Source organism: Papio anubis, chromosome 4, assembly GCF_008728515.1.
Source record: "Papio anubis isolate 15944 chromosome 4, Panubis1.0, whole genome shotgun sequence".
Taxonomy (NCBI): Eukaryota; Metazoa; Chordata; class Mammalia; order Primates; family Cercopithecidae; genus Papio; species Papio anubis.
In genome coordinates, this window is record NC_044979.1 from 140,491,930 (window position 1) to 140,506,902 (window position 14,973).

The following is a 14,973-nucleotide window of genomic DNA, read 5'->3' on the forward strand; positions in this document are numbered from 1 at the left end:
CAATCATAGCTTACTGCAGCCTTGAATTCCTGGGCTCACGTGATCCTCCCACCTCAGCTTCCCAAGTAACTGGGAACAGATGCATGCACCACCACGCCCAACTAATTTATTTTCTCTAGAGGGTGGGGCAGAGTAGGGAGGATCTCACTATGTTGCCCAGGCTGATCTTGAACCCTTGGGCTCAAGTGATCCACCTGCCTTGACCTCTCAAGATGCTGGGATTACACGCATGAGCCACAATGCCCGGCCTTATTCTGCCTATTAAAGACAGCACCTTTAATGGCTGTTGGTTTAAAGAGTGTACGAACCAAGCATGATGGCTCATGCCTGTAATCCCAGCATTTTTGGGAGGCAGAGACAGGAGTATTCCTTGATCCCAGGAATTCAAGACCAGCCTGGGCAACATAGTGAGACCCCATCTCTACCAAAAATAGAAAATAAATAGCCTGGTGAGGTGGCCCATGTCTGTAATCCCAGCACTTTGGGAGGCTGAGATGGGTAGATTGCTTGAGCTCTTGAATTCAAGACCAGTCTGGGCAACATGGCGAAACCCTGTCTCTACCAAAAATACAAAAATGAACCAGCCATGGTGGCACATGCCTCTGGTCCCAGCTACTTGGAAAGCTGAGGTGGGAAGATCACTGGCACCCAGGAAGTTGAGGCTGCAGTGAGCTGTAATCGTGCCACTCCACTCCAGGCTGGGGGACAAAGCGAGACCCTGTCTCAAAAAGGAAAAAAAAGAAACAATGGTCCCCATGGCCACATGCCCACTGCTGCACCTCTGGCTGAATGGTCTGGGGTGACGTTATGTAATAATCAGCCCCTGCAAACGAGGATAGCCAATATCAAGCTTCTCAGTGATGCTGATGGCCCCCCAATCAGGGCATTCCTTGGAACCCTGGTAAACAGAATGCTCTCCAGACCCTCCTAAGGAACATAACTGAAGGTGGGTTGTTTGGTCTTATCTTCTAGTTCCATCCTAGTTTATGTATGAATCTTTGGATCCCTTTGTTAAGTCCACCATGGTTTTGTCATCTCTACTTCATTTAATGTGGGCCACTGACTTTTCTAAGCTTTCAGGAATCATTCCAAGGCCAGGCACAGTAGCTCATGCCTGTAATCCCAACACTTTGGGAGGCCAAGGCTGGAGGATCACTTGAGCCCAGGAGTTTGAGACCACTCTGGGCAGCATAGGGAGATACCATCACTCAAAAAAAAATGTTTTTTAAAAATTAGCCACTCGTGGTGGCATGTGCCTGTAGTCCCAGCTACTCAGGAGGCTGAGGTGGCTAGGTCACTTGAGCCCAGGAGGTCAAGGCTGCAGTGAGCCGATTGCACCACTGCACTCCAGCCTGGGCAGCAGAGCAAGACCCTGTCTATAAAAATACTAAAAAGCTACCAAGAAGGTCCTCTGACACACACTTGGCATTAAATTGGTGGTTATTTGCCCTGTCATTTTTTTCTCTTCAAGGAGTCAGTAACTTTCAGCAAGAGCCACTCGATTCCATAATCCTTATTTTCCTGTTAGTCCCAAACCTCCACAAGTCAATAGATCCTTTTCCACCTGTATCCTATCCCAGTTTCCAAGTGAACGACTTAGTGACTGGACAGGTACCACATGCCAGGACTATTAACAGTGACGGCGGTCTTCACTCCCTCCTGGTGAGTGACCAACTCCACAATCCACTCTCACAGCAGCTTCCTAGGACCACTCGTGGCACCAAATGTCTTAGATCAGGTTCTCTAAAGCAGAGCCTGAGACAGGGATTCAGAACCATGTGATTGACAGTGTGATTTATTCAGGAAACGCCTTTGAGGGAGGGAATGAAACAGGATAGAGAAGGGAGAGAGCTGAGCATGGATGAAGGCTCAGAAAAAGTCTAGTTTAGCCTGATCCAAGGGTGCCGGAGCAGTCATAGCACCCTGGGGTTTTCCCTGCTTTAATCAAATGAACCAGGCATTGGGTTGTAGAGCGGAGGTGCCTCCTGGGTAAGGTGAGATGTCTCTCATCTCCTGAGGGTAATTCTCCAGTTTCCGGAGAACAAGAGCTGTGAGCACTTGCGGCCCAAACTCAGAGCAGAAGAGCTGAGGGGTCCCAGCTTGGTAGAGGGGACTGGACAGGGTACCATAGTGTACGACACATACGGTCAACAAATATTTATTAGGCATTTATTGTAAGCCAGGCAAGTCAGCAGAAGCAGGGCCTGAGCAGTGCCCAAGAGCACTCACTCACTGTCCCTGGCAAACAGGCTCAGGGGAACTCTCTTCGTGCATGTCATCTCTTTCCCACTCAAAACTCCCACCCCGACCTTCCTGGAAGGCAGGGCTAACAGGACCTTCTGCCTGCCTGCTCATGACTGATTCCTTTCAATCCTAGCTGCAATGCAAACTGAAACTCATGCTGTATATCACCACTCCATGGGAGAGCTCTATTTCTGGGGCACCCAGGAGTCAGCACACATACTGCTGGGGCCAGGACTCGTAATTCACCTTGCTCCAATTCCTTCTATGGGTTTAGCTGCTCTCATTCCTGTGGGTAATACAAGATCAAACAGTCCACAGCTTTGCCTGTCTTCTCTGTTCCCCTAAGGTCCCTCTCCCTTCACCTTAAGATGTGACTGACCAGCACAGTTTCTTCTGAATTGACAAATTTAACTCTACCTTCTACTGGCTAAACCTTGACGTCAGTAGAATCAAACCAAAAACAAGGTAGAGTGTTTCACAGAGAAGTGGTAGATTAAATAAGGCAGCAGAAACACATACCATCCAGCCCCTGAACCCGAATTTTGCCAAAACAGAGATACTTTAAGTCCGTTTCTTTTCAAAGGGGTTAATGCTCAAAGTGGGAATAGTGACTAGGGTATTCTAGTGGTTGGAATAATAATTTCTAGAAAAGATTAATTGCTGAGGTACCAAAACAGACATCATGCTGAAGAAGTCTTTTACTGTGCGCTTCCCTGAATAGATAGGCCATCAAACGAGGCAGAAGCTACAAATAAAGCTTACTTCTACTGAACTCATGAGGCTGTTCCTAGTGTCAGTTTTGAGTTTCAAGTGAAGACTGAATGTCATCTGAAGGCTTTCTGAATTCCTCGACCATGTCCATCCATGGATTCTCTTCTTGTCTAGATTCCCAAGCATGAAGATGCTAACTAAAGCATTTCTCAGTGGGGAACACGAGCAGATATCTATTATTGTGGGATCTCCGGTGTTCCTAAAGGCTGAGTTCTAACTAAAGGATTTCAACCTATTTGTGATTTTGATGGTTACGCTGGAAAAATGCTTGAAGTTGTTACTTTGCTCATTATAGGAGTACGGTTTCCCTCCAGGAAGGCTTCTCTAAAATTCAGAGCTATTCTACAACAGAGACCCCTCTACACTTAAGGTATTTATGGGATCTGTCCTCTCATGGCTTCTCAGGTGTTTAAAGAGGCTACAACTCCAGCTGAAATTCATTCCACATTCTTTACATTGAAAAGGTTTCTCACCAGTATGGATTCTCTGATGTTGATTAAGATGTGACTTCAGAGTGAAGCCTCTGCCACATTCATGACATTGATGGGATTTTGTGCTCGAGTAGATTTTTTGATGTTGTTTGGTGTGGGAACACTGGCCAACATTTTCTCTACATGTATCACATTGATAGGGCTTCTCTGCCGTATGAGTTCTGTAATGCTGAATGAGGTCTGAACTGTAACCAAAGGCTTTTCCGCAGATATCACACTGATAAGGCTGCTCTTGTAACTCAATCTTCTTGTCTTCAATCACTGTCAAGTTCCAACTATACGCTTCCTCACAGACGCCATGTTTTTCATTTTTCTGACCCATGTGGAGCACCTGATGTTCAATTAGACTAACGTACTGAAAAAAGATTTCCCCACATTCACGGCACTGGTGGGCTTTCTCTCGGGAGTGGAGTCGCAGATGTCCAGCCAGGTGGGAACGCCTCCCAAAGCCTTTCCCACATTCGTTACACTTGAAGGGTCTCTCCCCACTGTGCACACTCTGATGCTGAACAAGGTGGGACCTCACTCTGAAGGCTTTCCCACATAAAGGACAGGTGTAGGGCTTCTCACCTGTGTGGACGCGCTGATGCTGAGTTAGGTGCACGCGTTGGTTGTAGCTTTTCCCACATTCCTCACACCTGAATGGTTTCTCCCCAGTGTGTATTCTTTGATGTTGAATAAGATGTGCGCTCTGAATGAAGCTTTTCCCACACTCGTTACATTTATGTGGTCTCTCTCCAGTGGAGGATTTTTTGTGGACATAAGGGACTTCACTGTAGTTCATCCTCTTTGAAGAGGGTCGTCCTACTATCTCTTTCGTGGGAATTCCCTGCTTTCTATCCAGCTTGCTTTGAAGCTCATAGCCTTCCCCAAAATCTTGAACTTGAGAAACATTTCTTTGGGTTTTTCCAGATAGTTCCATGTCTGCTTCTGAATATTCTGAAATTTTCTTCTTAACACTTAATTTTGTGTTCTTACTTCTTTTGTCACTGCCTAAAAAAAATAAAGAGCAAGTGCAAATGTCATCAGTTCTTTTTTTTTTTTTTTTTTTTTGAGATGGGGTCTTGCTCTGTCGCCCAGGCTAGAGTACAGTGATGTGATCTCAGCTCACTGCAACCTCGGCCTCCTGGGTTCAAGCGATTCTCCTGCCTCAGCCTCCTGAGTAGCTGAGACTACAGGCATGCATGGGCATACCCAGCTAATTTTTGTATGTTTAGTAGAGATGGGGTTTCACCATGTTGGCCAGGCTGGTCTCAAACTCCTGACCTTGGGTGATCCACCCGCCTCAACCTCCCAAAGTACTGGGATTACAGGTTTAAGCCACCATGCGCAGCTCATCAGTTCTTTTATAAAGGAAAAATAAACTGTCATAAAAAATGATCATCAGATGAAACTATGATGTAACAGGAGTAACAGAGCTGGATGCGTGTGTGTACTTGATGCCAACAGGAATGTAAACAACAAACTTTTGGAATTTTCCGATGAAAAGGGCAAGATACAGCCACGGGACGGCAGAAAATATTTACAAACTATGCATCACACAAAGGACTAATATCCAAAATCTACAAGTAACTCAAACAAGTCAACAAGAAAAAAAAAATCCCATCAAAAAGTAGGCAAATGACATGGAGACATTTCTCAAAATAATATATACAAATAACCAACAAACATGACAAAAATGCTCAACATCACTAATAATCAGGGAGGTGCAAATTAAAGCCACAGTAAGATACTGCCTTACTCCTGCAAGAATGGCCATTATTAAGAAGTCAAAAGGCCGGGCACAGTGGCTCACACCTGTAATCCCGGCACTCTGGGAGGCCGAGGCAGGTGGATCACCTGAGGTCAGAAGTTCAAGACCAGCCTGGCCAACATGGTGCAACCCCATCTCTACTAAAAATACAAAAATTAGCTGGGCATGGTGGCAGGCGCCTGTAATCCCAGCTACTTGGGAGGCTGAGGCAGGAGAATCGCTTGAACCCAGGAGGCGGAGGTTGTAGTAAGCCAAGACTGCGCCATTGCACGCCAGCCTGGGCAACAGAGCAAGATTCCATCTCAAAAAAAAAAAAAAGGCCGGGTACAGGTAGCTCACGCCTGTAATCCCAGCATTTTGGGAAGCTGAGGTGGATGGATCATGAGGTCAGAAGTTCAAGACCAGCCTGGCCAAGATGGTGAAACCCCATTTCTACTAAAAATACAAAAATCAGCTGGGCATGGTGGTGGGTGCCCTGTAATCACAGCTACTCCAGAGGCTGAGGCAGAGAACTGCTTGAACCCAGGAGGCGGAGGTTGCAGTGAGCCAAGATTGTGCCACTGCACTCCAGCCTGGGCAACAGAGCAAGACTCTGTCTCAAAAAAAGTCAAAAAACAATAGATGTTGGTATGGATGTGGTGAAAAGGGAACGCTTATACACTGCTGGTGAGAGATAAATTAATACAACTTCTGTGGATAACAGTATGGAGATTTCTTAAAGAACCAGAAGTAGATCTGCCAGTTGATCCAGCAATTCCACTAATGGGTATATCTACACAAAGGAAAAGGCAATACACCAAAAAGACTGTAAGCGTATGTCTTCTGTGGCACAATTCACAACTGCAAAGATATGGAACCAATCTAAGTGCCCGTCGAGCAATGAGTTGATAAAGAAAATGTAGCAGGCTGGGTGTGGTGACTCGTGCCTGTAATCCCAGCATTTTGGGAGGCTGAGGCAGGTGGATCACCTGAGGTCAGGAGTTCAAGACCAGCCTGACCAACATGGTAAAACCTTGTCTCTACTAAACATACAAAAATTAGCAAGAGATGGTGGTAGGTGCCTGTAGTCCCAGCTACTCGGGAGGCTGAGGGAGGAGAATCGCCTGAACCCGGGAGGTGAAAGCTGCAGTGAGTCGAGATCGTGTCACTGCTCTCCAACCTGGGTGACACAGCAAGACTCCATCTCAAAAAAGAAAAACAAAAAACAAATACACAACTGGATGGTGACAACTGACAAAAACTGGAAGAATGGGAGCAAAGGATGATGAAGAGGGTTTGGAGTCAGGGAATATCTGACTAGGAGTCAGGAAATAAGGCAAAATGAGCCAACAGAAGCATTGTCGAGGGTGGGCGATACAGCAATCCCTGCCCCCTTCACCCTTAGCCAACATTCTAGCCTCAGTTTTCCTCCCCCGGCACGTCATCCTTCTCCTTTGGGAACACTCATCACCTTTACTATCTCCTACCCCCACCAGACCATCAACTCCATGAGGGCATGGACTGTATCTCTGTTCTGCTCACTGCAGATCCTGTGCAACTAGCAACAGAGACTCTCAATAATATGGCTGGATGTGCAAAACATGTATTCCCCCTTTGATCCAAAAAATGAGGGAGGACCAGGCATGGTGGCTTACACCTATAAATCCGAGCACTTGGGGAGGCCAAGGCTGGAGGATCGTTTAAGCCTAGAAGTTCAAGACCAGCCTGGGCAACAGAGTCAGACCCCTTCTCTACAAAAAAAATACAAAAATTAGCTGGGTGTGGTGGTGAACACTTGTAGTCCCAGCTATGCAGGAAGCTGAGGTGGGAGGATTAGTTCAGCCCAGGAAGTGGAGGCTGCAGTGAGCTGAGATCCTGATACTTTACCCCACCCTGTGTGACAGAGCAAGACCCTATCTCAAAAAAAAAAAAACAAAAAAACCCAAGAAACAAAAACTGGGGGAGGCAAGTGAGTACTCACTGGGAAACTAGCCATAGAAACAATTGCAGGGAAGGTATAAAACAACAGATAACTTTTAAAGCGATTGCTTTTCAAGTCCAAAGCACTATTGGTGGATTTCCCAAATGAAGGAATCATCAAGTAGAATGGGAAAACACTAGCTGAGAGGATAGCTCAGCTCAACCCAGAACTTTAAAGAGACTTTACTGACTTCTATACCATGGTGGAAGATGCAGCGTGGCTGTAACCATCAAAGGCAGAATTTAAAAAAAAAAAAAGAAAAGCACTTTGGCTGGTCTTAGAATCGTCTGAAGAATATTAGTAAGGGCCTTTAGGTTCACAGCACAGTTTACGATGATCTCATTCACAGATAAATTTACTGTCACTTGAACAGATGTTTAAAAATACTGGCCAGGCATGGTGGCTCACTTGAGGTCAGGAGTTCAAGACCATCCTGGCCAACATAGTGAAACTCTGTCTACTAAAAATACCAGAAAAATTAGCCAGGTATGGTGGCACATGCCTGTAATCTCAGCTACTTGGGAGGCTGAGGCACGAGAATCGCTTGAACCTGGGAGGCAGAGGTTGCAGTGAGCTGAGATCCTGCCATTGCACTATAGCCTGGGCAACAAGAGTGAAACTCCATCTCAAAAAAGGAAAAGAAAAGAAAAAAAGAAAAAGCCACGGGCATAAACAGTTATCAGGAGAAAAGAGAAAAAATCTGAAGTTCAGCAACTGGGAACAGTTGAGGAAATTACAATGCCACCACACAATGGCAGCCTGTCAGAAATAAACAGGAGGGCTGAACAGCACTGGAAAATGTGTACGCTTAACATTTAATTCTGAGTATGACTACATAAACAGACTTATGAAAAAACAAAGGAAATATTCTAAGTAATAACAGTTCTATTAGTTAGTGTGATATGATTACGGGTGATTTATTTTTTTCTTTTTATTTTCTCCAAGCTTCCTGTACTACTGTTATTTTATTGGGTTTGTGTTTGTTTGTTGTTTGAGAAGAAGTCTCGCTCTGTTGGCCAGGCTGGAGTGCAGTGGCTATTCACAGGCACAATTATAGCTCACTGTAGTCTTGAACTCCTGGGCTAAGAGATCCTCCCGCCTCAGCCTTCTGGGGAGCTGGAACTACAGGCACGTGCCACCATGCCCAGGTAATTTTTGAATTTTTTTGTAGAGAAAAGGTCTTGCTATGTTGCCCAGGGTGGTCTTGAACGCCTGGCCTCCAGTAATCCTCCCAGCTCAGCCGCCTCACAAAGCACTGAGATTACAGGTGTGAGCCACTATACCCAGGCTATTGTTTTAAAATAAGTAAAGTAATGGGGGAAAGAGAGAAAAGCATATAAGAGAGCCAAATCCTCACTAGCATAGAAAGCCAATGGATAACATCTAAAATTGATGAGCCAACTTATAATAGTAGTAGTATTTTAAAATGCGGAACTACCAGAAGGAACCACTAAGAGCTGAGAGCACAGACAGCACGGTGGCTCACGCCTGTAATCCCAGCACTTTGGGAGGCCAAGGCGGGTGGATCGCCTGAGGTCAGAAGTTCAAAACCAGCCTGGCCAACGTGGGGAAACCCTGTCTCTACGGAAAACACAAAAATTACCCGGGCGTGCTGGTGCGTGCCTGTAGTCCCAGCTACTTGGGAGGCTGAGGCAGGAGAATCGCTTGAACCGAGGAGGCAGAAGTTGCAGTGAGCCAAGATCGCTCCACTGCACTCCAGCCTGGGTGACAGAGTGAGACTGTCTCAAAAAATAAATAAGTAAGAACCAAACAAACGATAACCTTTGCCTCGGCCTACCCCTCCCAGTATCACCACGCATCCATCCTGCTGTACTGCACTAATAAAACACCTTTTGCTTTTTGCCTCCATTTATCCCCTGGATATAAACTCTTCACACGTACATCTCTGGGATTTCTCCCTGAAGTGGCGTTTTAGGTGTTCGATCAGATGCGAATGGCGACCGAAGTTCTTCCCGCACTCATTGCAGCCGTAAGGCCTCTCTCCGCTGTGGACACTGTGGTGCTGAACCAGGTGGGAACTCACCCGGAAAGCCTTTCCGCACACCTGACATTTGTAGGGTTTCTCCCCCGTGTGGACCCGCTGGTGCTGCGTGAGGTGCACCCGCTGATTATAGCTCTTCCCACATTCTCCGCACTTAAACGGTTTTTCTCCAGTGTGGATGCGCCGATGCTGAATAAAGTTTGAGGCCTGGAGGAAGAATTTGCCACAATCGCTGCATCTGTGCCCTCTCTCGCCATGTTTGCTTTGCTTAGGGCTGAGGTCTGTGATCGCGTCCGGATTCCTTTTCTGGGAAGGATTCTGCCTTGATTTCCCCACGGTGGGGTTGACCTGCCACCTTTGTACCATGCCCTTAAGGTCATTGACTTCTGCAAAGTCTGGATCCTGGGGAACGCTCCTTTCGGTGTGTTCTGGCGCCACCCAGTGTGATTCAGCGTCATCAGAAATCTGCTTCACTATGAGCTCCATATTGTCCCTGGACTCATAACCTGAAATAACAGAGGGAGAATGAAAAAATGAGCTCCTCCTTGAATTTGAAGAAATAAAATGAGGGGATAATGAAGTGAAACTGACAAGTGCTAGGGATCCATGATTTTGTAAAGGGACTTTTACAGTACCGGGATGGGATGAAAAATATTCAAGCAGAAAAGTGGAGGAGGTTAGGGAAGGAAGAGCTGGCAAAGAAGGTTCAAAGGAAGGAGACTGGAAATCAGTCATTCCACTGAACGAAGAGGGTCTCCTCTCAGTATGGCACTTGCAAATACCTGTATCATGTTAAATGTTCTCGTGTGTGTGCGCGCACGTGTGTGTTTTGAGACAGGGTCTCACTCTGTCACCCAGGCTGGAGTGCAGTGGGGCAATCATGGCTCACTGCATCCTCAACCTCTTGGGCTCAAGCGATCCTCCCACCTCAGCCTCCCGGGTAGCTAGGACTACAGGTACACACCACCATGCCCAGCTAATTTTTGTATTTTTTGTGGAGATGAGGGTCTCATTATGTTGCCCATGCTGGTTTCAAACTCCTGAGCTCAAGTGATCCTCCCACCTCAGCCTCCCAAAGGGCTGGGATTACAGACGTGAGCCAACGTGACTGGGCAATATTCTTTTTAATTTTTCTTTTTTCTTTTTTTTTTGAGATGGAGTCTCGCTCTGCTGCCCCAGCTGGAGTGCAGCTCCAGGTTCAAGCGATTCTTTTGCCTCAGCCTCCCAAGTCGCTGGCACTACAGGCGCAAGTCACTACGCCCGGCTAATTTTAGTAATTTTAGTAGAGACAGGGTTTTGCCATATTGGCCAGGATGGTCTCAAACTACTGACCCACTGATCCGCCCACCTCGGCCTCCCAAAGTGCTGGGATTACAGACGTGAGCCACCGCACCCGGTCGCAACTGGGCAATATTCTTAATAAAATTGGATAGTAGGTTATGCAGCTAACTCCATCTTCACCTTCCTCTTCCTGTGAATTCATAGCCTGAGAAGAAAGGCGATCTTTCTAGGTTTCTCAGTGCCCACAGGATTTCAGCTTGGTATGAATTAATCTAAAGGAAAAAAGACATTCTTTCCATATCCAGAGAACCTACTACTTCCAAGAGCTAGGTTAACGTTCAGCAGTCACTGATAAACATGGATGTTTCAGTGGCTAAAATTAGTTTCTTTGTGCAACTGTATCAGCAAGATACTTTACTCAAAACACTGATGTTTAATAAGATTTGCACAGACAGAGCAAGCTCTATCACCCAGGCTGGAACACAGCAGCACAATCACAGCTTACTGTTACTTCTAACTCCCTGGTTGAAGCAGTCCTCCCACCTCAGCCTCTACAGGTGTGCACCACCACGCCTGGCTAATTTTTGTATATTTTGTAAGGGTTTGTCTCACTATGTTGCCCAGGCTGGTCTTGAACTCCTGGCCTCAAGTGATCCTCCTTCCTTGGCCTCCCAAAGTGCTGAGATTACAGGCATGAGTTCCTGCGCTCAACAGGACAGCGTGTTCACTTCCTCCTCCCCTTGTCTCTCTATGGAGTCATGTCTCTCGAGTCAAGGTCAGTCCTTCCTCCTTCCTGTACCCCAGATCTCACCATACCTTCCTGCTTTCCAGGGATCTCCCCACATCACCTAACTGCCCCTCCTTTTTTTTTTTTCTTTTTTTTGAGACAGGGTCTCACATTGTCACCTAGGCTGGAACGCAATCGTGTGATCTCAGCTAACTGCAACCTCCACCTCCCGGATTCAAGCAATTTTCCTGCCTCAGCTCCTAAGTAACTGAGAGTACAGGTGTGTGCTACCATGCCTGGATAATTTTTGTATTTTCAGTAGAGACAGGGTTTTGCCATGTTGGCCAGGCTGGTCTCAAACTCCTGATCTTGTGATCTGCCTGCCTCAGCCTCCCAAAGTGCTGGGATTACAGGCATGAGACACCACGCGTAGCCTATCTGCTCCTCCTTGCTTCCATATTTTACTCTACTAGTTCTTCTCCAGTAGCATTTAAATATGCTGAAAATTTCTCCCATTAAAAAAACATACGGGCCAGGCGTGGTGGCTCACGCCTGTAATCCCAGCACTTTGGAAGGTCGAGGCGGTTGGATCACCTGAGGTCGGGAGTTTGAGACTAGCTTGGCCAATGTGGTGAAACCTCATCTCTACTAAAAATACAAAAAGTAGGCGGGTGTGGTGGAGGGTGCCTGTAATCCCAGCTACTCGGGAGGCTGAGGCGCGAGAATAGCTTGAACCCGGGAGGCAGAGGTTGCAGTGAGCCGAGATCGTACCACTGCATTCCCGCCTAGGTAACAGAGCGAGATCTGTCGGGAAAAAAAAAAAAAAGAGAAACAAAAAACAATCCACCCATCCAACCCATTATTCTTTCAGTGACCAGGCCTCATTTCCCCTTCAGAGACAAAGTCCTTACATTCATCTATGATAGCTTTTTCAAATTCCACTCCTTCGCAATCTTCAAAGAAACTGTCTCTTGTTCCCCAACACCCCTGCCGCTCCACAGAAACTGCTGCCTCCAAGACTCATTTACTTATGTTGTAAAAATCTCACTTCTAAATCTGATGAGTACTTTCTTTAATTTTGACTTTTGGTGATGCTGTAATTAATAGAAATCCGCAGATCTGAAAATAATCTAATATGGCCTTCCAAGAGAAGTGAAGGAGGGAGAAACCACGGCCATGTGATTAATGTAGAATAGTGTACTGAAGTGATAAATACAGATGTTGTAATGAAGAGACAGAGAATGAGAAAAACATCAGAAACTACACATTTAAAACTGCTTAGAGAATACCACAGAAAAGAACTATGCCAAGAACCTCAAACTCTGAAATCCATTAGGTACCTGTAAAGTAACTGAAAAAGATAAAGCAAGAGTAACAGGCTCAAATAAACAAGCAAGCTATTGGTAATTAATTTAAAAAGAAGAAAAATTTTCTAAATTTGCATTAAATATAACATTTATACTATATGAGTAATTCACTGAGATAAAAGGCTCCATGAAAAATCAATAATAAAACTATTGATTTAATCAATAATTTTAAAGCATAAATTTGACTTTTTTCCACAAAAATTCAAACATCAAAATAAAAAAAGACTACCAAGATCCCAATAGATTAATGAACAGAGGCATGCACAAATAAATCAAAAAAGGAAATAAATACAAATAAATATGGAAATTTTAAAAGAGCAGGAGTCAGCTCTATACCTGTTAAATAAAAGCCTGTAAGCAAACTGAAATGGTTAAACAATGTAAACTGACACAGTGCTTTTCAAAAGAAATTTTGCATTGTGGGCTGGGCATGGTGGCTCACGCCTGTTAATCCCAGCACTTTGGGAGGCCAAGCTGGGCAGATCACGAGGTCAGGAGTTTGAGACCAGCCTGGCCAATATGGTGAAACCCTGCCACTACTAAAAATACAAAAATTAGCCGGGCGTGGTGGCTCATGCCTGTAACCCCAGCTATTCAGGAGGCTGAGGCAGAAGAATTGCTTGAAACCAGGAGGCGGAGGTTGCAGGGAGTCGAGATCACACCATTGCACTCCAGCCTGGGAGACAGAGCGAGACTCTATCTCAAAAAAATAAAAAAATAAAATAAATATATTTTGCAGTGTGTATGTTTGCATCTGAAGTCTTCCAGTATGCCTGATAGAGTGGTTCTTCTAAAAGAATTTACTAAAAAAAGACTAAAAGCTATAATCTCCAAAATGTTTGCAGGAGTGCTGAGATTTTTATAACTGCTCCAGACAGTACAATTAAATATTAGCTTCCAGGATTATAACTTAGTTAGAAATAGGGCCACAAAATTCAAGAAGCGATATGACACGTAAAATGTAGGTGTCAAGGCGAACATCATAAAACAGGTATCGGTGACTTAGAATGGTAATGAAGTCCTCCTGAGTAGCTGGGATCACAGGCGCCCGCCACTGCGCCCGGCTGATTTTTGTATTTGTAGTAGCGATGGGGTTTCACCATGTTGGCCAGACTGGTCTTAAACTCCTGACCTCAGGTGATCCACCCGCCTCGACCTTCCAAAATACTGGGATTACAGGCATGAGCCACCACAGCCGGCCCGCTCTTATTTTAAAGTAGTAAAAAGTTAGCATTTGCTGGATTGCAAAAACAGTCCCCCCAGCTACTATCAGTGTCTAATCATACTCTTAAGATGGAAATGATCAGAATAAGCTGAATAAGAAAGTGAAGGTTGATTTATTCTTTTACAAAAAGAAAAAAAAAAGCAAAGTCATAGCACATAAAACATAAATGCCATTATAGGGTGTGCTAGAAATACTCTTTATAATATAACAAAATAAAGATGTCCTAATCCATGCAGATGAAATAATCCTTACCCATGGAAGTAATACTCCCATAGTTCTCCTTCCTGTCATCCCTATAAAGGGACTTCTGGGACTGGTCCAAATGTCCCCATTCCTCCAGGATGAAGGATACAGCCACATCAGCCACCTCTTCAATTTTCACCAACTTCTGAAACAGGAGATCTCCACTAAATTCTCATTCCCTATATCCAAATTTGGAGTGAGGGGAAGAACTGGGCTCATTAAGAAAAGAAACAAGGAGGAACTGTGCCTCAAAGAGGATGGGGAAGGACTAGGCAGAAAGGAAAAAGGCCAAAGGAATGAAGGTACCAACCCAAGATGGGCCTGGTCACTGGCTAAAGAAACTGAACTCCTGGTGAAGGTTCAGGATGGGTCCTCTCTGAGGGCAAAGGGGCACCAGCTCACCTGGGACCCAGTTGAGAGAAGTGAAGCTGTCAGCTCCTGGCTGTCCTTCAGGGGAAGGGAAGGAACTTGGAGAACAGGAAGGGCTAAGGGAGGAGAAAAAGAGGTTTAAGTGAGAACATCTTTGCCCGGTTCTCATTGCCATCATGTTCCTCTTACGCTCAGGAATCCATAATGGCCCCTACTGCACTGAAGCCAAATTCTTCTGCCTGGCTGTCAAGACCCTCTAATTTCTGGATCCTCTCACACTGTGTTATTTCTCCTTTCCCCTAGACTTCCTACGTTGGTCAGGCTAATCCTTGCTTGTCATTCTGCTATAAAGGATGCATTCTGTGGCCAGGCACAGTGGCTCGCGCCTGTAATACCAGCACTTTGGGAGGTCAAGGCGGGCAGATCACTTGAGGCCAGGATTCAAGGCCATCCTGGCCAACAAGGCAAAATCCCGTCTCTACTAAAAATACAAAAATTAGCCAGATGTAGTGATACATGCCTGTAATCCTGGCTGCTTGA

The 14,973-nt window shown here is 45.5% G+C and overlaps 1 protein-coding gene across 7 annotated transcripts in view; it reads right to left on the bottom strand.

Moving 5' to 3' along the window:
* Positions 1-2,142: 2,142 nt before the first annotated feature.
* Positions 2,143-14,973, bottom strand: part of ZKSCAN5 (zinc finger with KRAB and SCAN domains 5) — a 29,635-nt gene continuing 16,804 nt past the window's right edge. For 4 of the 7 annotated variants that reach the window (XM_003895748.5, XM_017956203.3, XM_031665568.1 and 1 more), the window contains 4 exons: positions 14,467-14,549; positions 14,074-14,209; positions 9,122-9,727; positions 2,143-4,499 (listed from right to left, as the gene is read on the bottom strand). In XM_003895748.5, the coding sequence (XP_003895797.2) occupies positions 3,358-4,499; positions 9,122-9,727; positions 14,074-14,209; positions 14,467-14,549 (1,967 nt within the window). In that variant the 3' untranslated portion in view covers positions 2,143-3,357. The remainder of the gene's footprint in view (positions 4,500-9,121; positions 9,728-14,073; positions 14,210-14,466; positions 14,550-14,973) is intronic. The other 3 variants (XM_009202628.4, XM_031665569.1, XM_009202629.4) reach the window with 3 other exon arrangements.